At 34.6% G+C, this 26271-nt stretch overlaps 1 protein-coding gene across 2 annotated transcripts in view; it reads right to left on the bottom strand.

The window, feature by feature from the left end:
• SMCHD1 (structural maintenance of chromosomes flexible hinge domain containing 1) overlaps positions 1-26271 on the bottom strand; it is a 158691-nt gene that overhangs the window by 75049 nt on the left and 57371 nt on the right. For both annotated transcript variants that reach the window (XM_030335646.1, XM_030335647.1), the window contains 10 exons: positions 25342-25486; positions 19634-19730; positions 18236-18308; positions 15796-15935; positions 15007-15141; positions 12958-13185; positions 6735-6883; positions 5735-5823; positions 5049-5167; positions 618-785 (listed from right to left, as the gene is read on the bottom strand). In XM_030335646.1, coding sequence (XP_030191506.1) covers positions 618-785; positions 5049-5167; positions 5735-5823; positions 6735-6883; positions 12958-13185; positions 15007-15141; positions 15796-15935; positions 18236-18308; positions 19634-19730; positions 25342-25486 — 1343 coding nt within the window. The remainder of the gene's footprint in view (positions 1-617; positions 786-5048; positions 5168-5734; positions 5824-6734; positions 6884-12957; positions 13186-15006; positions 15142-15795; positions 15936-18235; positions 18309-19633; positions 19731-25341; positions 25487-26271) is intronic.

Here is a 26271-nt window from a genome sequence, read left to right as displayed (position 1 = left end):
GTAGAGCCCTGCTAGACCAAAACTGAAAACAAAAATGCAAATATTTTAAAACCAGAATTCTAAACATTTAGTAAAAACTCAACAGATTTAACAGAAATTTGCAAAGTTTATACTTAAGATTTAACTATTTGTAAAGGAAGGCATGCCAATGTTTTCATGTGTATAATGACTTGATATCTGATGTGCTTTGTCAAACTCCAGAGAAAACATTTTAAGACAGTAAGACAGAACGATGAAACAAAATTGGGAAAAAAACAGTAACTGTTAAACCTGGGGATTCATTATGCTATTTTCACTTGTATGCATGTTCGAAAATTTCTGTAATAAAATTTTAAGGTGTGATTACACTCTTAAAAATTTTTTTAATTTAAATTCTAGCAAAAATAACATACTGTACATTTCTCAGTGTTCAAGTTATTTCCCTATTCTTTAACAAATGAGAACACAAGTGATGAATTAAATAACGAAGTATTTAGAATATTACTTTGTCCTTTTGTTATTGTTACCATTGCTATTTGCTGTTACTTCAACAGTAAAATATATCTACCCACTCACAACCTGAAAGTAATAAGCCATGTGATAGTAAATTCTTTCCTTTAATCAAGGCAGTTACTTACCTCCTTTAATTCTGGCCAGTCTATAAGGAGAAGTTTTGCTGGTGGTCCAGAAATTAGCTGCACTCGAATAAAGTCAGAAAATTCACGCCAAGTAAAACAAAGATCCTTATTTCCAGGAGGGCCTGGAATAAATTTGATGCCTTTTACACTTATACTTTGTGTATTTTCCTAGTGAGGAAAGGTACATTGTAAAGAGGGATGTAATGTTTAGTTTTCAAAAAAAAAAAAAAAAAAAAGAAAAAGAAAATGTTGTCATTAACCCACTATGCATACAGATATGTTTCTGCGTATAACTAATGACAAATAATTTGCACACATACCAATACTGGCATACTATCAAATTCACTTCCTTGAAAGGAGAAGCTGAATTTCTTTTTTGTGAGAGAGAGAGATCTAAAAGGTGCTATGTCTTTTTATCTCCTCTTTTCCTAATTAGCCTCTTATTTCCACCATCTCCTCTTTATTCCCCAAACAGCAAAGTGTGTGCTTGCCCAATAGTGTGCTGCCCAAAAAGTGTGCTTTGCACTTGTTCTTTCCTGATGTTTGCAAAATTCTTTACCAATCTACATGGCCTTTCGTCAGGTTTCTGCATACAGGATACCTTAATCAGAGGGGTGTTCCCTGACTACCCTATATAATGGTACGGTTTCCACTACCCCATTTTATTTTTCTTATCCCTCATTTCCTACCTACTGCATGCTCTTCCCATTGTAAGCTGATCTCCAAGAAGGTAGGGGCTTTGATTTGTTACTGTCCAATTTCAGGTTCACAGCATATTAATGGGAATCAATGAAACTAGTCTATAATTTCTGCTATGTGATGGAATGATATAAACTAATTCCACAGTGGCACGAGTACCCTAGTATTCATTTTAACAATGATCCTTAACAATTTTATCTCAAATTTGTGATGAACACAAATCTGTTCCATCAGATTGAAAAAAATTTTTTATGTTTATTTTTGAGAAAGAAAGAGAGAGGGGAAGGGGGAAGGGCAGAGGAAGGGAGGCACAGAATCCGAAGCAGGTTCCAGGCTCTGAGCTATCAGCACAGAGCTGATATAGCTCTGGAATTCACGGACTGTGAGATCATGACCTGAGCTGAAGTCGGACACTTAACCTACTGAGCCACCCAGGTGCCCCTACTCCATCAGATGTTAATAATCAGCGTTAAAATTTCATGTTTGACATTCTCAACTGTTAGTAGAACATTTTCTGTACAAAGACACTGCAAAATAATTAAACCCCAATGAGTTCAGAATTTTTCAATATCTGGAAAACAAATATTCATTAGTAAAACATACTGATAACTGAAAATATATGAAGTATAACCTAGAATTCCATATTTATTAGTGAATCATTAAAAGGCTTTTTGAAGACATGATTTCTTGTTTAAGTCCTGTTGGAAGTTATTCTGGTTTTACTTCCAATCTTGAAAAGGAAATCTGTATATGCATTTACAAACTGTAGATGAGTTCAAATAGAATTAAATATAAAATTCTGAAAGGTGCTATGGTCTAATGCTGAAATTATCAAAGGAATGTACTTCAGAATAGCAGTACATTTTATGCAAATGCAAAAATAATTTGAAGAATCAATAACATATTAAAACTACTTTTTATTTAGAAAAAAAACCACTATTAAAAAAAATAGTTTTAAAACAGAAGCCTCTGATTTTTTCTCTGTAGAGACTGGGGGTAGACTCCTGATGCTTGAAAACAAGTCAAGATAGTATACCTCAGTTGTAAAATGACAACAGGAAGAAAGTAAGTCACCTTGGCTGAAGAATAATGAGCTATGGAGAAAGGTGGGAGATTATGCTGTGGTAGGATACTTTAGGATATTTTAGGCCATACTAAGCAGATGAAGTCTAAATTTACAGTATAAAATGCTGATAGATCTAATAGGTGGCATAAAATGAGAAAGGAAAATGGACAATGGATTTGGTCAGGTGAAACGGAAAAAAAAATGATGAGTGCCTTGCCTTAGAATGACAAAAAAGGATGTGGAAACAGTATATACAACTCTTCCAAGGAGTTACACCATGGAAAGAAGAGAAAGAGAGCAACAGATGGACAGGGAATTAGAGCCCAAGGATGTTTTGATTGGGGGGGGGTGGGTTATAATTTGTCTTTTAAGATGAGAGGTAAGACAGGGGTATCTTGGGTAGTTAAGTGTCCAACTCTTGATTTCTGCTCAGGCAATGATCTCACGGTTTGAGTTTGAGCCCTACATCAGGCTCTGCACTGACAGCACAGAGCCTGCTTGGGATTCTCTCTCTCCTTCTCTCTGCCCCTCTCCCACTTGTACGTACTCCCTCAAAATAAATAAATACACTTAAAAAAAAAACAAACATGAGAAATATGACAGCATGTTTATGTGCTGATGGGAATCTGATAGGGAAAACTGAAGAGGCAGGAAGGCAGGTTATAATTTAGGAGAAATTATTGAATGAAGATGGGTGTCTATGCATAAAGTGATAGGAGGCACAGGTTGCTCATGCATACAGCAGAAACATAGTTATCTTCTGATTTCATATATACATAGGGGGGAGATAAATAATGCAAAAACTTGAAAGTCAAACACTAAACTTTATCTTTGTAAAGTAAACAAAACATCATTAAAAGTTCTTTGGCACTAAGACATAGTGAGTTGTGTCGTGAGAACTAGAATACCATCAACAGATTAGTGAGAAGAAACTCTAGTAAGGAAGGGCAACAAAGAGACTACTCTTATGATTCCTTTGTCAGGTTAAAGACTGTAATGGAGACTCTAAAAGGAAGAAGAGTTTTTAAAAAGCATTGAATGCCCTAACTGGATTCAGCTTTACTTGGGCCTTAGAATTCCTTCTCACCTACTATGGCCTGGCAGGTTCCTTAAAGCCTGGACTCCCACATCTTTTTTTTCCCTGAGAGTTGTTTTTGATCTTTCCAAGCAGAATACATCATGTTTGCCTGTTTTAAACTGAAACGATTCCACTACAGTAATTTTTTTTCAAGCTAATCTCAAATAACTGCACAGCTGTAAATTTCCCCAATTTTTTCACTAGCATCCTGTTTAATGCAGGATGTAAGCACTAAAATTTTATTTATTTATGAAAAACTACCTTTACATACATATCAAAATATTTATGGATGACATTTCATGTATGACATACCAATGTATGGATAACATTATAACGTATAGAATTTGCTTCAAAATGATGGGTGCCTCATGAAAAGATGTTCAGCGTCGCTCCTTATCAGGGAAATACAAATCAAAACCACACTCAGGTATCACCTCACGCCAGTCAGAGTGGCCAAAATGAACAAATCAGGAGACTATAGATGCTGGAGAGGATGTGGAGAAATGGGAACCCTCTTGCACTGTTGGTGGGAATGCAAATTGGTGCAGCCGCTCTGGAAAGCAGTGTGGAGGTTCCTCAGAAAATTAAAAATAGACCTACCCTATGACCCAGCAATAGCACTGCTAGGAATTTATCCAAGGGATACAGGAGTACTGATGCATAGGAGCACTTGTACCCCAATGTTCATAGCAGCACTCTCAACAATAGCCAAATTATGGAAAGAGCCTAAATGTCCATCAACTGATGAATGGATAAAGAAATTGTGGTATATATACACAATGGAATACTACGTGGCAATGAGAAAAAATGAAATATGGCCTTTTGTAGCAACGTGGATGGAACTGGAGAGTGTAATGCTAAGTGAAATAAGCCATACAGAGAAAGACAGATACCATATGGTTTCACTCTTATGTGGATCCTGAGAAACTTAACAGGAACCCATGGGGGAGGGGAAGGAAAAAAAAAAAAAAAAGAGGTTAGAGTGGGAGAGAGCCAAAGCATAAGAGACTGTTAAAAACTGAGAACAAACTGAGGGTTGATGGGGGGTGGGAGGGAGGGGAGGGTGGGTGATGGGTATTGAGGAGGGCACCTTTTGGGATGAGCACTGGGTGTTGTATGGAAACCAATTTGTCAATAAATTTCATATAAAAAAAAAAAAAATGATGGGTGCCTGAGTGGCTCACTTGACTGGTTTCAGCTCAGGTCATGATCTCGCAGTTGGTAGGATAGAGCCCCACATTGGGCTCTGAGCAGAACCTACTTGGGATTCTCTTTCTCCCTCTTTCTCTATCCCTCCTCCACTTGTGCACGCGCTCCCTCTCAAAATAAACTTAAAAAAAAAAAAAAGACATGGCGAAGTGGAAAGTGGTGATTATTGAGGCTGAGTGATAGAAACATGGGGATTACCTCTGCTATTCTATTTTTTGCATATGTTTAAAGTTGATCATAACAAAACCGTCTTAATCCCTTTTGTGACTTTGCATTGTTAACACCAAAATCAAACTTCTTTTGGTTATTTTAGTTTTTCCCAAATGTTGTTAAATGTAAACCAACGGCATAAGCCAACTGCTATGAAAAGTAATCATACCTGAAAAGTAGTTTTCAAATGGGAGCTGTCAAGTCCAACCCCAGCAATTCCCAACGCAGATAAAGAACTTGGTGAAAATGCTTGAATCTGATTTCCATACTGATCTGTAACTATTACAACTATATAAAAAAGGAAAGTTTAATTTTAACACTTAAAATTATGCTTAGGAAAACCACTGTAACTTTGTTCTCTTATGTATTTTTTTGTAAAAAATAATACTTGTTTCTTATATAATCGCTACCAAAAAAAAAATCAACAATCTACTTAAGTATGCTTATATTTATTATATATAACACCATTTTGATGTTAATCTTACTACAAAATTTGAAGAAAATAATTCAATATTATTCTAATTCAGGTAATATTCTAAATGTAAGAAAAATAAACGTGAATCCACTGATACGTTTACTTTGCACTTTTAATGTAATAGTTTTAATGTTAACTATTATTATTCTAACAAAAATCAGTATTTTCCCAAGAAACTATTTTTGCCAAAATGATTTTAAAGTTATGTCAGCCTAGGCAAAGATAGTAAAAATACAGCAATCTTCTCTAACAATAGATTTTAAAACACCAAATGTATATAAAACCAAAGCTTTCCTTTCAGATCACGTATGCCAAAATGTGAATGTAGGTAAGCACATATTCTAAAAGTATTTTAAAGAAAAAATGCAGACCATACTAACCTATTTCTCCTTGAAGCTCTTGGCCCATTTGTACTGTTTTTCCTCCTTTTAACTCACATTTTAAATGTTTAGGCTCATCAGGAAGTGGCCTGAAATTAGTTAAGAAAAGGCTTTAGTTCTACCTTTGTAGAAAAAACTTAGTTTTAATATGCTAAAGAGTAAGCATATATATATATCACTCACTTTCTCAATCTTAAATACAACACCCCTCCAAAAATACCTCAATTTATATAACATCACTATTAAACCAAATGGAAACAGAGAAAAGACAGCTTGCAAAGTGTTAAATCATAGCATCCATGCTGGATTAAAAGGAAATTATGACTAGAGAACTGAGAAAGAAAAGGTGGGTCAGTAAAAATAACTCAAGAGATCAGGTGGCAGGTGGAGAGCAGTATATCTAAAAATTTTATCTCAACTATGGAGCCTGGAAATACTATGAAAACGGATGGAGGAATTCAAGTGAAAAAGGTTACTGGAAGAGGTGAGCAAGAAACTGAGGCCAGGGTAAAAGATTTTTCTATATATATTTACATAAGTCTTCCCTTTTCTATCAGCAATACATAGTGGTCTGGTAGGACTCAGCTTTAATCACGAAGCAATGAAAGAATTTTTCCTTCTGAGCAACACACTGATCACACTGTATCTTTTATATTTTTTAATATCTGTCATTTCACAGGTGTTTTCACTGCTGCTTGCACTAGGAGGGCTTTCCTTTAATGACAGTTATAGTTCTTACAGATACCAGAGGGTCATTAAGCACAGGGTATACTAAAGAATAAAATACTTAGGAATGGACTTAACCAAAGAGATGAAAAGACTGATGAATTAATCACTATTTCCTGTGAAACTTTATTCCAAAGACAACCTACTTTATTTCACAGAAATTGCAATCTTTTCTACATTAAAAATAACTTTCACTAGTGTGCTTTGGAGACAAGTATTTTTGTTGTCATATGCTGAATTTTGAAATACCTCAAAATATAATATGCCCACAAACCTTACTGTAAATGCACTTTCCAAAGACACATGATCATCTTGGAATGAAACCTGGCAATAGCGCATATCTTTCACAGATGTCGGTACTTGTACATCAGGAAGCAGACCCTGTAGCAAGTGTTCTTTGTTAATCTCAGGAGTCCAATTAACCTAAAAGAGAAATTATATACCTAAGAATATAAAGCTTAGCCTAATGTACTCCTAATGCCACTTATCTTACTGAAGAATCAAAGTTAAATTATAACCCATCTTCACCACCTCCAAAGAAAAAGAAAGTCCCTTTATGACCATAAATGATGGTGGTTCATACATATATTAGTGAGATTAAGAAGTTTCTCCCTCTTCTAAAGACTCCAACCAAAACACTAGTACAAGTAATAAATTTAGTAAAGTGGCAGGATATACAATTAACACCCAGAAAACAGAAATGTTTCTATATGCTAAAAATGAAGTATAGAAAGAGAAAAAAAAAAAAAAAAAACCCTTTACAACTACACCAAAAAGAATAAAATACTTATGAATAAAGTTAACCAAAGAGGTGAAAGACCTGTACTCCAAAACCTACAAAATACTGATGAAAGAAACTAAAGATGACAAAAACAAAGGGAAAGATATTCCATACCCATGAACTGGAAGAATACTATTAAAATGTCCATATTATCCAAAACAATCTACATATTCAATGCACTCCCTATCAAAATACCAACAGTATTTTTCACAAAGGCAGAACACATAATACTAAAATTTGTATGGTACCACAGGAGACCCAGAATAGGCAAAGAAATCCTAGGAAAGAACAACAGAGCTGGAGGTATCACAGTACCAGATTTTAAGACATACTACAAAGCTGCAGTAATCAAAACGGTATGATACTGGCACAAAAAATAAACACATAAATCAATGGAACAGAATAGAAAGCCAGAAACAAACCCACGATTATATAACCAATTAATCTAGGACAAAAGAGGAAAGAATATGCAAAGGGAAAAGCCAGTCTTTTCAATAAATGGTGCTGGGAAAATTGGACAGCTATGTGTAAAGGAATGAAACCAGACCAGTTTCTAACACAATACGCAAAAACAGACTCAAAATGGATTAAAGACCCAAATGTGAGTCCAGAAACCATAAAAATCATAGAAGAGAACAAAGGCAGTAATTTCTCTGACACTAGCCATAGCAACATTTTTCTAGATATGTCTCCTGAGACAAGAAAAACAAAAGCAAAAATAAACTACTGAGACCACATGAAAATAAAAAGATTTTGCACAGTAAAGGAAACCATCAACAAACCTAAAAGACAATCTATTGAATAGGAGAAAATACTCGCAAATGACGTATCTAATAAAGGGTTAGTATCCAAAATATATAAAGAACTCCTACACCTGAATACCAAAAAAAAAAGAGTCCAATTAAAATATGGGCATAATACCTGAATACCTATTTCTCCAAAGAAGACATAAAGATGGCCAACAGACACATGAAAAGATACTCAACATCAGTAATCATCATGGAAATGCAAATCAAAACTACACTGATATCACTCTATACCTGTCAGAATGACTAAATGAAAAAACACAAGAAATAACAAGTGTTGCCAACCATGTGGAGAAAAAGGAACCCTCGTGCACTGTTGGGAATATAAAGTGCTGCAGCCACTCTGGAAAACAGTATGAAGGTTCCTCAAAAAATTAAAAATAGAAATACCATATGATCCAATAATTCCACTATTTGGGTGGAATACCCAAAGAAAACAAAAACTTTGGGTATTTACCCAAAGAAAACAAAACACTAGTTCAAAAAGATACATGCACCTTTATGTTTACTGCACCATTATTTACTATAGCCAAGATATAGAAGTAACCTAAGTGTCCATCAACAGACAAATGGATAAGGAAATGTGGTGTATATATACAGTGGAATATTATGCAGCTATAAAACACGTGGGATTGTGCTATATAAGACAACATGGGTGGACCTGGAGGATATTATACAAAGTAAAATAAGTTGGACAAATGCCATATAATTCCACTCATAAGAATCTAAAAAACAAACAATAACAACCAAATGAATAAACAAAAAACAGAATCAGACATATAAATACAAAGAACAAACTGATGGTTGCCAGAGGGAAGGTGCAGGCAGGGGGGTGGGGAGTTCGGCAAAATGAGTCAAGGGGAGGGAGGTACACGCTTCCAGTTATGGAATGAGTAAGTCATAGGAATAAAAGGCACAGCATAAAGAATACGGTCAATGATAGCGTAATAACTACATAACAGGACAGATGGTAGCTACAGTTGTGGTGAAGAGGCAAATTTGTCATCACTAGGTTGTGTGTAACCTAACTAATCTAACATAACATTGTATGTCAACTATACTCAAATTTTTAAATGCTTCCTCTTTGTCTTCACCGTTAATGTTACCATATCTTTCACTGGAATAAAATTTTTTCAGTCATTTCTTTCACGTTGGGCCATAGGATTACCACTGTGGTTATTATAGCTTAAAATAACATACACATCAAATCAAATGATCAATTCTGAGAGTAATATTCAAATTTTTGTTAAAAGAAACCTCTTAATGGGGGCCTTGAATGAGATCTGGGTTAACTCCTATTCACTAAGATGAGAAAACAAATCATCTACCGTTCTGGCTACCTTTGAGTCTTAATCCATTCTTGGATGCTTTTAGCTCTTTCATTTTAAATCTCTTGCATTCCACATACTAATTTGTTACTTGATCCCTTTTTTAAGTTGAGCACCCTACTTCTATCCTAATTTTAAACTTCTAATCTTTTCTTTTTTTTTTTTAATTTTTTTTTTCAACGTTTATTTATTTTTGGGACAGAGAGAGACAGAGCATGAACGGGGGAGGGGCAGAGAGAGAGAGGGAGACACAGAATCGGAAACAGGCTCCAGGCTCTGAGCCATCAGCCCAGAGCCTGACGCGGGGCTCGAACTCCCGGACCGCGAGATCGTGACCTGGCTGAAGTCGGACGCTTAACCGACTGCGCCACCCAGGCGCCCCCTAATCTTTTCTATGTAAGAATTCTTAGTTCAACTTTCTCTTTTAGCCTTCTATAGTTGTGATTCTTAAGGTTTCACAGTTTAAACTGTTCTAATCTTCTTAGTCACCTTTTTAATTTTAATCATCTTTTATACTGTATCATATATATATAAATATATGTAAATATATATGTAAGTCTGTACACACACCTTTTTTTAAATTTAAATAATGGAAAAAGCAGGAGTTATACTTTTCCAAAAGGCTTTCTTCCCCCCACTCTAGCCGTGCTATCCCTTCAATAGATTCCCAGCTCAGGGCTAACTTGCCTCAATATTGGAGAACTCTTTGAAGACCACAGAAATCACTTTAAAAACTATACATATAATAAAATAACATTTGATATCTTTTATTGCCAATAAAGAGGTGCATGTCTTAAAATCTTTGGAACCCAAGAAGTATTTAACTACTAAATTTGAGCCAAAAGGTGTCAAATGCTGGTCACATGCTTATTGAACGGCAAAAAGAAGGTTATAGACAGATAGAGGCTCTCGAGTCAATGTTTCTTCTTAATCTTGATAAGAAACCACAATGTGGGAACCTAACTATGAGAAAGCAAGGAACCAGTTCAGAAGCCAGGTTCCTGGCACCACTATTAAATCACTCAACTTTAAGTCTACTGATATAGATAAAACACGAGTTGCCTCCCCTTCCAAGAAGGATCAGGATTATTTCTCTATCAATTCTCTAGTCCTTCATTACGGAGGGAAAAAAGAAACTGGATGGGACAAGGGATATTTCAAGTAAGATTTAAAAGTAAAGGCAGCTGAACCCCTACTGAACAATTCTTTTAAAATGTCAGATCCCAAGGGGGCACCCTGGATGGCTCAGTCAGTTAAGCATCTAATTGTTGGTTTTGGCTCAGGTCATGATCTCACAGTCAGGCTCTGCACTGGAAGTGGAGCCTGCTTGAGATTCTCTTTCCCTCTCCTTCTGCCCTCCTGCCACACGCCATACACAGGCTAAATATTAGATCCTATATCTGGAAACTCAAGATGACTATAGGATGAAATAGTACAAAGAAATAATTACCTCCTATCCCACATAGTAACTCTCCACAAATTTAGTTAATTGGGACCCCTTATATAAGGGCCTGCAAATGTTGGCTTTCCAGAGAAAGGGGGAATTATTTGTCTCTAACTGCCTTAAAGAAAACTGGATTTTTAAAAATTATTTTCTCACACAAGATTTAAGGAGTTCTTTTCTTTCTGGATGACAAGCGAAAAAGTACAATCAGTTCTGCTATAACGTTTGGTTTGAAAATGCATATTTGTTTCAATGATATTAAAAAATTAGGGAACAGTTTGAGAATAAAGCAAATTTTATGTCTTATGTACAATTTCATCCATGAAAACAATAGATGAACCCAGAAAACTGTCCCCAGCTAAACCAATCCATGCAGAAATACACAAGTAACATAACTCAAACCTGCCAGCCACCTCAGGTGATTATGTATATTGAGCCACACATGTCCACACTTAGTGGAGTTTCCACAACTTCACAGTAACCCACAAGCTGCAACCCTTCTTGCACTCAGTTCTACAAAGTAAACTGACATATTATTGTAGTGTTTGTGGACTTTTTAATCATTTAATGTGTTATTGCTACTAATGTATTGGGACTACTTTATTAGTTTCTTTTTTTTTATTTTGAAGGCTGTATTCTTTTTTTTTAATGTTTTTATTTAATGTTTATTTTGAGAGAGAGAGAGAGAGAGACAGTGGCACGTGAGCAGGGGAGGAGCAGAGAGAGAAAGAGAGAGAAAATCCCAAGCAGGCTCCAGGCTGTCAGCATGGAGCGTGACTCAGGGCTCGATCTCATGAACCATGACCTGAGGTGAAACCAAGAATCAGACGCTTAACCAACTGAGCCACCCAGGCACCCCTTCTATCTTTTTTTAATGGGTGACTGATAAAATTTGAGTACTGTGCCTCTAATTCCCATTTCCCCCATACACCCTGTGATTTTTATTGGTTTTTACCCTTTTATCTGGCACAGTGATTTTAAGAAATGCATGTGTTTTGGGGTGTCTGGGTGGCTCAGTTGTTTGAGTGTCCAACTTTGGCTCAGATCATGATCTCAAGGTTCATGGGTTCAAGTCCTACATTGGGCTCTGTGCTGACAGCTCTGAGCCTGGAGCCTGCTTTGGATTCTGCATCTCCCTCTCTCTCTGTCCCTCCCCAGCTTGTGCTGTTCTTCTCTCTCTCAAAAACAAACATTAAAAAAAGTTTTAAAAAATGCATGTGTTTCATTATAGCAGAACTGACTGTACCTTGAAAGGAGGAAGCACAGAATGCCCACTAGTCTTACAATCAATCATAAGAGGAGTGCTACAGGTATCTACTATAGGTGACAACAATCTATTTTGATTTGGTTCTGTTAAATGAGATGTTAGGTTTCAACATACAGATTTACCCTAACAAGGTGCCAATGATAAATTTAGATTACAACAGATTGATGAGGACCATATGAAGCTGAGAATCTACAAAACTGTTTTCTAAGATCAGGCTTTTAGAGAGTGATATGCCAATTTCAAATGGTCAAATCAGGGCCCTGTAGTTAAAACAGTAACAGTAATGCTTCACTGTCTGCCTTTAACAGACCTTTGGTTTAGTGCCTTTAGAGCAGCTACAAATACTATACATTGCTTTGGTATGGTAATCTTAACTGTGACTGCAGCAATACAGTTGGTCAGGAAGTATACAACTAAAAGAGAATTCCAATCTTTGGCATTTTGCTAAGCATCCAAATCATTTCTCTAAGTATGCATTTGTCACATATGAATCATTCATATGAATGTGCATAAAAAAGTTTTTAGTGTGGAATTTTTGTTTGTTTTTTGTTTTGGAAAGAGAGAGAAAGACTGCATACACACATGGAAGAGGAGCAGAGAGAGGGGGAGAGAGATAATCACACACAAGCAGGCTCCGCACTGTTGGTATAGACCTGACATGGGGCTCAAACCCATGAACCATGAGATCCGAAATCAAGAATCATAAGCTTAACTGACTGAGCCACCCAGGTGTCCCTACCCTGAAATTTTAAATAATAGTACTATTTGTCTCTGATAAGCTTCTTAGAAGCTACCTGATAAAACTTCTTGTTGAGTCTTCCAATCATAAAATGAACAAAATTCTTGTGAATAACTATTTGGAGATACTTACTTTAATTTTATCTGCTAAAGCTGATGTTATGTGGATTTCTCTTTCTCCTTCATCATACATTTGAAAAATAAGATTATGCATAACATCGCCTGCTATCCAATTAACCTCATCCTGATGTTTGATCTGGATTGCCTTTTGTCCTTCCACACTGAATATCTGTAATCTCGCAACATGGCTACTAGGAAGCAACTTAATAGTCTTCTCCACAGGTGCCACATCTTTACAACTCTAGGAAAAGAGCACAGAAAGATATACTGAATGACATCTGCACTTTTTGAAAACCTATTTTTGGGCTTCAGTGGTGAGTCTTTTACATTGCTTAAGAATTTATGTCCAATATTATGGAAGATCATCTTATACACTGTTAATATCCATAAGTTTTGGCATTAAGATCACACTATACCATTAATAATTCCTATTTTATACCATCAAGTTATAAATAATGACAGTGGCCACATTCTTAAAGCCAAAAACTAGCATATTTGGATTTACAAAGATTCACTCTCCCTTATTTGTAATCACATGACAGATTTGGTGACTATCGTCTATTAAGAATAAAAATGTATGAAATTAGTAACTTCCCATAAAATCAGAAAATAGTTGCCATAAAATACACTATTTATATTGAAGCAATACATTGAATACACTGAAACTAAGTGAGTGAATAATGTTGTTTATAGCTAAATGAGAACTCCAGATGCCATGAAGGCTAAGCTGGCACATTTATATTATGGGCACAACAATTTTCCACCTATCAGTACAGATAAACTGGATTACACTAAACTGATTTTAAAGGCATAAAAAATTAAAACATTACATTCATTATTTCATAATCTAGGTCATAGTGCATTCCACAGGATATACAAAATTCAAAGTAAGCCTAAGCCTAAAATACTTTTACAATCTTATTTAGCCCATTTCTCCTTCCTCATCCAGTTGTAGTCATTCCTATCAAAGCCCAATCAAATGAATGATGATATATATATAAAATTCCTACCTTACAGAATTATCAGGGAAATAACAAATACATCTCTACTATAAGCATATTGCATTTACTTGATTCAAATTCAAGAGTTACTGCCTTTGGATAACATTTTCTAATTGCATACCTGATCTAGATTCTTGGTTTTCTGCCTGCTGCTGTTCTACAGTATTTATGTAATTCCTAATGTTTGTTACTCTTTGCTCCCAAACCCAGATTCCTCCCAAACTCCAAGTTTCTTCTTCCTGATCGATTGCAAGATAGTATGCTCAAAAGCATGCTGCCCACATTACTGAATTTAAAAAACTGCATAACAGTTATTTGAAGGTTATCAATATAATCAGCTTGTAAAGAAGAGGAATGAAGTAACGAGCCATCTCATTCTAGTGAAAACAACACAGTCGTATTTCACCCTTTTGTGACTCAAGATATGTTAATTGATGTATAATGAGTAGAAAAGCATCAGTTAATCAATTGGTCAGATTACTCATCATCTACAATACCAATAATGGAGAAATCACATTGAAATATTTAACTTAAGTATCTGTTGTCTCATTTTGCAACCTTAGGAGGTCAGTTGCTGGCCCTCTTCCAGGCTGGCTTCACCTACAGCCATGATGTACATCCATCCAGTAACAAGTATCCTATTAGTACAGTACCACAAAACTCTACTTGAAAATAGTAACCATGTATTTATTTTTAAAATTATACATATGAATTATTTATATGTCCTTCACTGGTTGTTTACCAAACTTTCTAAGAAACAAGTGTTAACTATAAGAAACAAAAAAATAAAACTGACACATAAATACATTTTAATAAAAGAAAAAATTAATTTTAGGAATATGTAATCAATAGCCATAGATATTATAAAAGCTTTAATCAAAATTACTAATACAAAATTGTTACTCACTATACCATTTCACATTGCCTTTTTCTTCACCTTAGCTAAAAGAACCACAAATACCTCATTTTTATGTGTCAAATATTACTTAAAATATTATAAAGCTGTTAAAAATATTTGTATGAAAACAACATAATATCAATGAATAACAATGACAACTTACAGGTATTTCAATTTTTGCTTTCAGAGTCTGGTCTTTTTTAATGTTCTGCACTTGAATTGCAGATCCTGTTAAAATACTGGTTCCAGAACTGCTGCAGTCTACAACGTAGACTGGAAGGTTTGGAGCCCCGAAAAACTATTGAAAACATACAAAATAATTGTAAGACCCCAATCAAATGTACCAAATTATTCAAGAACTATTATTTAAATTTTCAAATAATTTCAAATACAGCTACTATTTCTGGCTATAAATTGGAAAAAGTGAAACAGAATTCACTGATACTCTAGACAACTGCTGAATGAAAAGAGTAATTTTCTATAATTCTAACTAAAATTTATGTCTTCTGAAACACCAACTTCCTCAAACACTATTCTTTTTTTAAATTTTACCTATTTGGGTTTTCCTTTTCTTTTTGTGCCTTTTTTTTTAATTTTAACTTATTTTCATTTGTCTACCCATCCCTAACCCTGAAAGATTATTCTACCCATAAATTAAATACTTCATCTAAACTGAGGGGAATGGACCAAGAAAGGATGGGTCCAAAACAAAAAAATGTTTTGTCTATAAAATTCTTTATGAAACTTGATACAGTTAACACCTTTACTGGCTTACAGATGCTGAAAGTATAGGCAATGAGATACCCACAAATTTCTCCATGGAATAATCATTAAAGGCCTAAATACAATTTAAGTCTCACTATAAAGTAGGTACAAGAGACAGTCAAGTCCACTGACTACCACAGGACTCAAAATAAAATCTACATATTCTTCTTACCCTACAGTAACTTACCTTACAATGAACAATCAATTTTGGTTGTGTTGTTATATTGTCTGATTCATCCAGAACTTCTACCTGAAATGGGAAAGCTGTTCCATTTTCTATAACTAAAATTTCAGAATCAGGTTTCACTTTCAATCGATGAGGGGGACCTACCAGAAAATTACATAATGAAATACAGATTCAAGTTTCTAAGACTGAAATACTGAAACAACAACTTGTAACATTTCAAGTTTTAAGATCTTAAAAATGACAAGAAAAAAATAAGCAATATCCATGTTTAACCATTTCTATCCCCAAAATGTATAGATTCTATGAATGATCAGAGTTGTCTCAAGTATATATTTGAGGTCTAGACTTAGTTTTATGCAACAAGCTATAACACAATAACTAATGCTAGAAATTACCTACAGGTGTAAAACCTTAAAGAGATCCTGGAAAAAAAATATTCAAGAAGAATTTTTAAAAAATACTTTTACTCACTTTAACTTTACACAATGATTAGTTTCTCAAAAACATATTAAGAAAAAAACACATTTTAGGTTAACAGTATTCAAAGGATTAGTTTATGTAAAGATATAACCAGATAATTTACTTGTTTGTCCACTACTCTGTTACAAGCAAGCTACAAGTTTCCTCTTAGATCAAAGAGGGTTCACACTACTGTACCAAGATGATTTGATGTGCTCCATAAACATTGATGTTTTTAAATACAATTTATGATAAATGCTGGTAACAAAAATTCACAAAGAACAGTTAGGAAAAACACTAATGTTAGCAACATTATTTACTTTTTACTATACGCCATGCAGTGTGTTAAGTTTTAAGCACTATTCTCATAATCTTCACAATAATCTTAATGAAAAGGGCAATATATTATCCTCATTTTATAAATGAGAAAACTGGAATCCAGAGAGATTAAGTATCTTGTCCAGGTCACATGACTAGTAAGCAGCAGGCTCAGGTTTATGTTCTAAGTAATTTAAAACTTCTTGACCATTATCATCATACCATGCTACTTTTTACTTCACAATTTTCATTGTCAAATTTAAAAATAATGCCACACCATCTGGTTACTAAGGATTTCACTACTCAAATCTATACTTTTTAGCTAACCTCTAAAATAAAAGCATTGCAAGCGTTTATTTAGCATTTAATATTTTTTTAAAAAGTGTGTGTGCATGCATGTAATCTCTACACTGAACACAGTGCTCAAACTTACAACCTTGATCAAGAGCCATATGCTCTTCCAAATGAGCCAGGCAGGTACTCCAACAATTTTATTCTTATACTCCTACCAATGTGCTAATTTAAACATCTTCATCAATTTATGCTTGAGGGAAGCATCAAACTATTTGAATTTGTACAAGGATGTAGCTAACATGTTTCTTTTCACATCCAAAAATGGTACCAACTGGGGCACCTGGGTGGCTCAGTCGGTTGAACATCCAACTTCAGCTCAGGTCATGGCCTCATAGTTTGTGAGTTCATGCCCCGTGTCAGGCTCTGTGCTAACAAACAGCTCAGAGCCTGGAGCCTGCTTCAGATTCTGTGTCTTCCTCTCTCTCTCTCCCCCTCCCCTGCTCATGCTCTGCCTCTCATTGTCTCTCAAAAATAAATATATGTTAAAAAAAATTTTTTTAAATAAATGGTACAGAGTCATGTGAACAAAGATATGTTAATACTATTATTAATAAAACAGAGCTAAAACTGACATACCAATCACTAATGTAGGTATTTTACAAGCACATCTCACTTTGCACAGTACTGTGTTAGTGAGAACTTATATTGGAACTGTGTCCTCCATTCAGTTACCAAAAAATCTTGCAAAGTGAGGGTTGCCTATATTAACTCATTTAATCCTCATAACAACCATGAGAAAGTAGATGTCTCATTTTATACTTGAGGAAACTGTGGTATAAGACAACTTTACCTAACTCATAAATTACAGAGCTTAGATTCAAACCCAGAAGGGCTAATACCAGAATGTATTATCTTGAACCTAGGACAGACAGCCCCTCAAATTAGCCAGCATTTCCTACCCTATTACTTTAAGGTAACTTCATTATCAAGTTGCTAAATCATTATCAAAATAACAACATAAATTCATGAAAAACTTTTCTTTTTAAAAAAATGAAACATTTACAGTTATATCAGAAAAGATAAAGACAGGTCCGGCTCTAATATAAGCCTAATTAGTATATTTCTAAGAATGGTTCCCTAATACATTTTCAATATTCCCTTTCTCCCAATTACTTCAGAGCTTTAATAATGTCTTCCTAAAGGTTTTCCTTTTTTGTTCTATTAGTCATTTCTGTCAGTGATTTGTTTCACATTCAAATTATTTTCAAGACTTATACCATAACCAAACCAAAAACCATCTCATCATTGTATTTTATAATAGGAATATTATTTTAAAGGTGATTATTAGGAGTATTTCTTAAAACATTACCTGGTAGTAATCTAATTTTTAAAATCTGTGTGTCTTCTTTTAAACCCGGCAGAATAACCTTCAAATTAAAATTCTGTTGAAAAAAATTACTTTAATTAAATCCAAGTCCTAAATAGCTCAGTAGTTTATCATCTCAATTCTGACTTTTGCTTTTCATTCCCATAACATTACAGAAATCTATTCAGTAAATTTATACTAAAATTATCATTTATGTATGTAAGAAATAAAGGTCAAAAAAATTAACTTCTATTACTCCCTTAGAGATACCAGCTTCTTCTAATTCAAAAGGAATAACCTTTGAATAATCAGAATCAAGATGGGGATTACAAAAAATACAGAAAATAGTGAAGTGTAAAATACCAAAAATCTAGAAATCTCTAAATGCAATGTAGTACTCTAGATTAGATCCTGAATTGAAACACTAGTTATTAGTAAAAACAAAACAAAACAAAAAAACTGGTAAAATGTGAATAAAGTTTACAGTTTTGTTACTAGTATTGTAGCAATGTTAATTTCTTAGAATGGATAAATGCTGACTATAAAAGACTAATAAAGGAAACTGGGTAAAGAGCATATGCAAACTCTCTATACTGTATTTCCAACTCTTCTGTAAATATAAAGTTATTTCAAAAAAGATTATAAAAACCTAGAAATCATTTTAGTTTTTTCAGTAAGCTTATCTTACTAAAGTCAAATTTCCCTGATTTTCAAGTTCTTCTTCCAGAAAACTCTGAATTCCAAAAGATGTACAGAACTTGACCTTTAATTTGACTAAACAATACAGTATAGCATACAGTATTTAAAGACATTCACATGCTCTATTTTAAACACCATTTTGACAGAAAAATTTTAAATACATATTGTAAGTTAATGATGCAGTGAAAAAAGGCTATGTATTACTTGTTATTAGCCATAGTAATCCCTTTCGTCATGTAAATCTACTAGCTGCTTTATATACCTGATTGAAAAATTACCTTATTGGAATTTGTATTTTTTACTTTCCTAACCTTATCCCTCCTCAACCACTTTCCTTTAATCCAAATACCAAACCCAATACGTTCATAAATGTGAGCTAAAGTTTCTCATACTTTTGTGTTCTAAAAAGTTGAAAAGAAAAAAGAAACATAGTACTGGGTCACTGTTGAAAAAATGACTTTGAATATTGGAAGACTGGAATGAATATGAAGACAGCTGAAAAATATCTAATTTACTGTTAAACAAAGGCAAACATGCTAGTTTTCCTTAGAGATGTAAAAGTTCAGTGAAATATTCCTAATTCTTAGGAACACCGTATTGTCATCCTGTCACAAATATATGTTATCCAATTTGAAATTTTCCATTTCATTTCTATGACAAAAGAAATAAACATGTATTATAATATTTCAGTACAATGCTTACCTTGCCTTGACAAGAGTTTACAGGGCCCCTAGCTGTAACACCTCGAATTACACAATTTGGTCCTTTGGTTATTTCTTCATAATGCAAAGATAAACCACTGGAAAACATAAAATTTTTTTAACTTCCCCTCCATAACTCACCAAAGAAGCTACAAATGTGTTACTTGCTCATGTACCATTCTTATGTCTAATTCACTTTTCTAATAAAATATTATTTTAAAAAAATGGAATAATTCAACCCAAGAAAATTCCCAAAAACTTCTTTTATAAAGAAAAATGATCCGGGGCGCCTGGGTGGCTCAGTCAGTTATGCGTCTGACTTCAGCTCAGGTCATGATTTCGCAGTTTGAGCTCAAGGCTCACATCAGGGGGTGCTGACAGCTCAGAGCCTGGAGCCTGCTTCAGATTCTGTGTCTCCCTCTCTCTGCCCCTCCCCTGCATGCGCTCTTTCTCAAAAATAAACATAAAATAAATGATCCATAAGTGATAGCACTGGGCCATACCCTATAAATGATAAATTATAAAATGTAAAACATCATTTATTGAATAAGATACAAAGCAGGAAATCAACAAATGCTAGACCAGGTCTAAGAAAAGGAAATATACAAATAGGCCACCTGTCCCTATTAGGGACATCTTCAGACTTTGCCATGTATTTTTTTCAAATCTTTCACCCAGTGAGATGTTAGAAAATTTGTGGAATTATACACACACACACACGTATATATATTTTGAAGTTTATTTTGAGACAGAGAGAGCGCGCGCACATGAGCACAAGAGTGAACAGGGGAGGGGCACAGAGAGAGGGAGAGAGAGAATCCCAAGCTGGTTCCATGCTGTCAGCACAGAGACCAATGCAGGGCTCAATCCCACAATCCTGGGATCATGACCTGAGCCGGCAGCAAGAGCCGGACACTCAATCAACTGAGCCACCGAGGTGCCCCATCTGGCACTTATTAAACTGAATAGCAATTTTAGATAAAGTCCAAATAATCAAGTATAGTCTTATGATGTAACTTTGTTAGAATATATACTGAGATTCCCTAAATCATCTTTGACCACATGTAGGTCCTTACGTTGTAAACATTTTACTCTTGTCAAGGGGTAAGGTAAAGGAAGAAAAGGAAAAGGCAGAAAAAAGCCTAAGTTTTCTGAAAAATGGAATTTAAATATTTACAGGTATTAGTGAATAAGTTATAAAAATTAAATAACATGCCTTGTTCAAACAAAGCTGTAAAGTGACATGTAAGATAAAATAGACTCCTTGGGAGAAATGGATATTAAACATACACATCTGCTTTCACTATCTCTTAAATCTCTACTTTGAGAACAAAAGGATTTCTTTTGTTTACTGTTAAAAGGCTAAGCAAAGGAAGGAAATGAAAAAGAGACAAGGACAATAAAACTCATCTCCTAGAATACAGGACTTAGTAGTCCCTCAAGAAAACTTAACCTTAAAGAAAAAAAAAAAAACCGTAACCTTAAAATAGCAATGGAAAAGGCTAGAAAACAAACTATGACCCAGAATTTCTATGTACAGCTCTGGGGCTGGTAAGAGAAAGGTGGAAAAAAAAGATTGATGAAAATTTGGATCCCCAGATCTCCCCTCTTGGCCTGTGGCAGATGACTGGAAGATTAATCTCTGACAAGGCTAAAACAGAGAATCTCTACATGGAGGTGTGGGAGGGTAGATAAAGCAAAAGATAGGATAAAATACTAAAAAGTATAGAAGGAGTAATCCTGAATAAATGTATAAGGATGCTGAGACCTTCCCATCCCTATTCCCATCCCAGTCCTGTTCCTGGACTGGCTAGGAACCTGGACAGCCAAACCACTCCCCTCCAGGCAAGAGTCTAAAAATTTGAGAAAACTGCCTAGCCCAAGAAAAAGACCTGAAGATAATGACAACAGGATTTTCCCCCAATAAAGCATTACAGATATACCATCCTATAGTGGAGTTCATAGTCAACAGTTTCTCCCACATTCTGTTTCCTTATCTACACTTTAGTCATTCAGTTATAAGCATAAAACCAAAGACTACCAGGTATCTGAAGAGATAAAAAACCAACAAACAAAAAGCAACTTGGAGAAACAGATTTTCTGTGCCTATAAACTTTAAAAAAAAACAAACCATCATTTATCAATGAAAAAACGTATTACATTTACAAAACAAGATCTACAAAAAAAAAAAAAATTTTCAGGGAACCAAGAAAACTCTTGGAAATTAAAAATAAAGCAGAAAGGAGGATTGCCTGAGTGGTTCTGTTAAGCATCTGACTCTTGATTTTGGCTCAGATTATGATCTCAGGGTTTGTGGGTTCAAACTCCACATCGGGCTCTGTGCTGACAGCATGGAGCCTGCTTGGGATTCACTTTCTCCTCTCTCTCTCAAAATAAATAAATCATCTTTTAAAAAAAAAAAGCAGAAAGGAAAAATTCAATGGAAATGTTGTAAAGTTGAAAAAAATCTGTCAGAAAGGAAAGCAGAAACACAAAAATAAGAAAAACATAAAAATTGGGAAAATCAGAGAAGCGGTCCAGAATGTTCATTACCAAAACATAAGGTTACCAGAAAGAAAAAACAGCGATGATGGAAAGCAGACAAAAGTACTTCAAATAATGTAGAGACCTATGCAAAGATGTATTACTGTAAAATTTTGCCATGTTGAGAATTAAAAGTAGATCCTATAAGCTTTCAGAAAAAATACACAGAAAACACAAAAATGAAAGTAAAACTAAGTTTAAATTTATCAACAGCAGAAGCTAAAAAGCAAAAATAGAGCAATGCCTTCATAATTTTTTAAATGTTTATTTTTGAGAGAGAGAGAGAGAGAGAGAGAGAGAAAGAAAGAGAGAGAACACAAGCAGGGAAGAGGCAGAGAGAGAGAGGGAGACACAGAATCCAAAACAGGCTCCAGGCTCTGAGCTGTCAGCACAGAGCCCAATGCGGGGCTCAAACTCACAAACCGTGAGATCATGACCTGAGCTAAAGTCAAACACTTAACCAACTGAGCCACCCAGGCGCCCCAATGCTTTCATAATTTTGAGGAAAATAGTGCCCAACTTTCAATACAATCAAGTAGAATAGAGACATTTTTGAGAAATAACTGTCTCTCACAGGTACTCCTTCATAGGAACCTAGTGAAGGATGTGTTTCAGCAAGAGAAGCTTCTAAAAAACTGGAGAGCCATGAAAAAGTAAATGCTAAGTAAAATAAGCTACTTAACAGTCTCACAATTCAGGAATGTTTCCTCAAGAACCCGAAAGACAACTCTCGGCAGTGTACTCATCAAAAAAAGGTAAAAATCCCTATCTCCCAGTTTTCTGAGCCTAACTTCCAGTAAGCTGACTCCAAATTGCAAATCCTACAGCCAGTGGTAAACTTAGTTATTTCATCTTTAAAACATGAATATGTAAGTTATAGCCACTTATCCACATAAAGGAATAAGGTTTTCTTCAGTCTTTGCCATCTCTTTATCCGATTGCCTACGATAATTATGACATTTTGGTTTAATGTTCAGTCAATAATGAAACTGTTTTCTCTTCTACCTTTATGAAGAAGTTTTCTAGGTTGAGGGGTAGGTTTTGTTTTTATTTCCTCAACACAGAGGACAAAGGGAATTCCTAAGATGAAGGTGAAGGAAGATAACAGAATGTCAACTATAACAAGCATAAACACAATCAGTATAGACTTTAGCACATCACAAGCTCCAAGAGAGATGTCTCCAAAAATATGAAACTGATAGATTATCTATGCACTTAAAACATCTTAAGAGGATATGAGACAATTTGGCAGAGAGCGTAGGGTTTAATTTGTAGTAAATTTATCCAAGGAAAAAAGTAACAAAGTTGTACAATAAAGTGACTAGTATCTACATAATTGCAACACAGCCAGCACTAAATACCAATCAAGCCACAATATAAACTTTACTGAGGAATACAGGAATAGGAAGGAAGCTTATCTGTAACTGAAGTGACAACAAGAGGATATCTTTATCTACAGCTGTAAATCAAGCAATAATGCCTACAACTGAAGAATCAAGAATAGCAATTCAAAATGTAGGTATGTGGCAGTAGTTACGAACAGATTCAAGTAAGAAAGTTGAAAATGGTTCTCTGAGAAGTGAGTTGTGGGTGGAATAGAGAGGGCAGAGAGAAAAGAAACTGCCCTTTTTTTTTTTAAGAATAAGCCTTAACAGGGGCGCCTGGGTGGCGCAGTCGGTTAAGCGTCCAACTTCAGCCAGGTCACGATCTCGCGGTCCGTGAGTTCGAGCCCCGCGTCAGGCTCTGGGCTGATGGCTCAGAGCCTGGAGCCTGTTTCCAATTCTGTGTCTCCCTCTCTCTCTGCCCCTCCCCCGTTCATGCTCTGTCTCTCTCTGTCCCAAAAAAAATAAAATAAAAACGTTCAAAAAAAGAAAATTAAAAAAAAAAAAAAGAATAAGCCTTAACATACTATTTGATTCTTTAAATTATATGAATGATTTTTGTTAATTAATGTAACACTGAAAAAAAAAAAAAAAGAAACCCACTCAGAAAGTGGTCTTGGTTGAAGATAAATTCACATTTTTTTTTTAGTAAGGATTTTTTTTTAACTAAGTTGAAAACTCCAAATATAAATATGCATGCACATGAGACAGGGAGTTCTTATGTAAGAATACCCTTATAAGGATAGGATAGAATTATAATCAATAATAGGTACCAAATAATGCACTAATATTTTCTATTTGTGACTAGAAGGGATATACTTTTAAGTGTTTTATTTTTAAACAAACACATTTAAGTGTTCAACTTTTCCATTACCATTTAATATTCAACTGAATGCAGTATGTCAAAAGACAAGCATCAGTTTTTGCACCTTAAGAGAACATAAAGCTAAAAAACTCATTTTGAGTATTTTTTATAACCATATATTGTTTTTCAAGAACTTAACCATGTGAGCTTCTAGAAGGCAAATACTATGTCCTTATTCACTTCCATATGTCTAGCTACAAATGCCTACAACATAGCACATGCTCAGATGATTAAGAGTGAACGATTACAACACAAAGGGAAAAAAGTACAGAGACAAGAGAAGAAAACATACTAAAAAGTGGGCTCAAAAAGACAAATTTGGCAGCTAATGCAAAAAAGAAACAATTAGTATTCATGCTCTTGAGAATGAACAAGACTTTCTCCCAAAGCACCTTAAAAAGAGAGAATGGAAAATAACATCCTCAATCATAGTTAAGTTTCTGATTTCTTATTGTAAGCCAATCACAACACTAAAGAACTATTACATAGAGGGAAATTCTAAGGAAAGACTCAAATTTCCATGGAAACCATAAACTTTATGGCTATAGTTTAAAAAAAAACAAACCCAAAACTGTATTACCAGGTTAAAAACCTTCTAGAGTAAGCAATAACACTAAGTTTAAGTAGCAATAACTTTCTTTCATACTTGCAGAATAAAATGGAGTAAGACAGAGCTATCACTTTCACTTGAACAACTTTAACAATAATTTGTCAAAACTAAAGCAATTTATAATGACACTGTAGTCACAAAGCATAGCCTGGGAGTAAATAAATGCCCCAGATATTATAAAATATACTATACACTCTAAATGATAAATCTAATGTTAAACACACACAAATAATTTAAGCTAAAAAAAAAAAAAGACTAAATGCTTAGTAAATATGAAAAATCATATACAAAGTGATCCTTCAAATTACCTTGCTTCAAAAACTGGCTGAATATCATTTCCTAGTTGACTAGTATGACCAAATTCATCCTGAAACTCCAGAGGGATATTGAATGGGACTCCAACACGAAAAGGAGGATCCATAAGACCAAATGAAAACTTCTCTGGTTTACCCTCTTTAAAAAAAAAAAAAAAAAAGTAAACATGAGAAGCAAATTCATAGGTCAGAAACAGCCATATTTTATATACAGGATATTAAATTATGACAAAGATGGCATTTTAAATCTGTGAAAAACTTATATAAATTAAATCTAGTGTTTTTAAAAATTTATTTATTCATTTTGAGAGACACTGTGGGTGGGGGGGGGGGGGGGGGGAGAGAGAGAGAGAGAGAGAGAGAGAGAGAGAGAGAGAGAGAGAGAGAGAATTCCAAGCAGGCTCTGTACTGGAACTCGCGAACCATGAGATCATGACCCAAACCGAAACCAAGAGTCAGAAGCTCAACTGACTGAGCGATCCAGGCTCCCCTACATAAATTATACCTATAAGCCTCATGGGAAGAGTCAGATCTTTATCTCACTATATATAAATTCTACGAAATTATTAGAATATAATGAAGAAAAACTTTATAACCTTATCATAGGAGAAACTAAGGCAAAACACAATATCCCTCCTCGTCAGTGGTTAACTGTAGTGCGGAGGCAGATGATTCCACCTCTGACATAGTTTCAGAAGGTCAATAGTAGCCTAAAGCTATGTTACAATTCCTGCGTCATTCACCTCACTTCATCTCATCACATAGGCATTTTATCACCTCATCACACAGGCATTTTATCATCTCACATCAACACAAGAAGAGTGAGTAAAGTAGTATAAGATTTTTTAAGAAAGAAAATTTCTATTACTGTATATTTTTATAAATGTTCTATTTCATTGTTACAACAATCTCTTACTCTTATAT

This window comes from Lynx canadensis, chromosome D3, assembly GCF_007474595.2.
Source record: "Lynx canadensis isolate LIC74 chromosome D3, mLynCan4.pri.v2, whole genome shotgun sequence".
Taxonomy (NCBI): domain Eukaryota; kingdom Metazoa; phylum Chordata; class Mammalia; order Carnivora; family Felidae; genus Lynx; species Lynx canadensis.
This window is presented reverse-complemented; position numbering and strand designations above follow the sequence as displayed.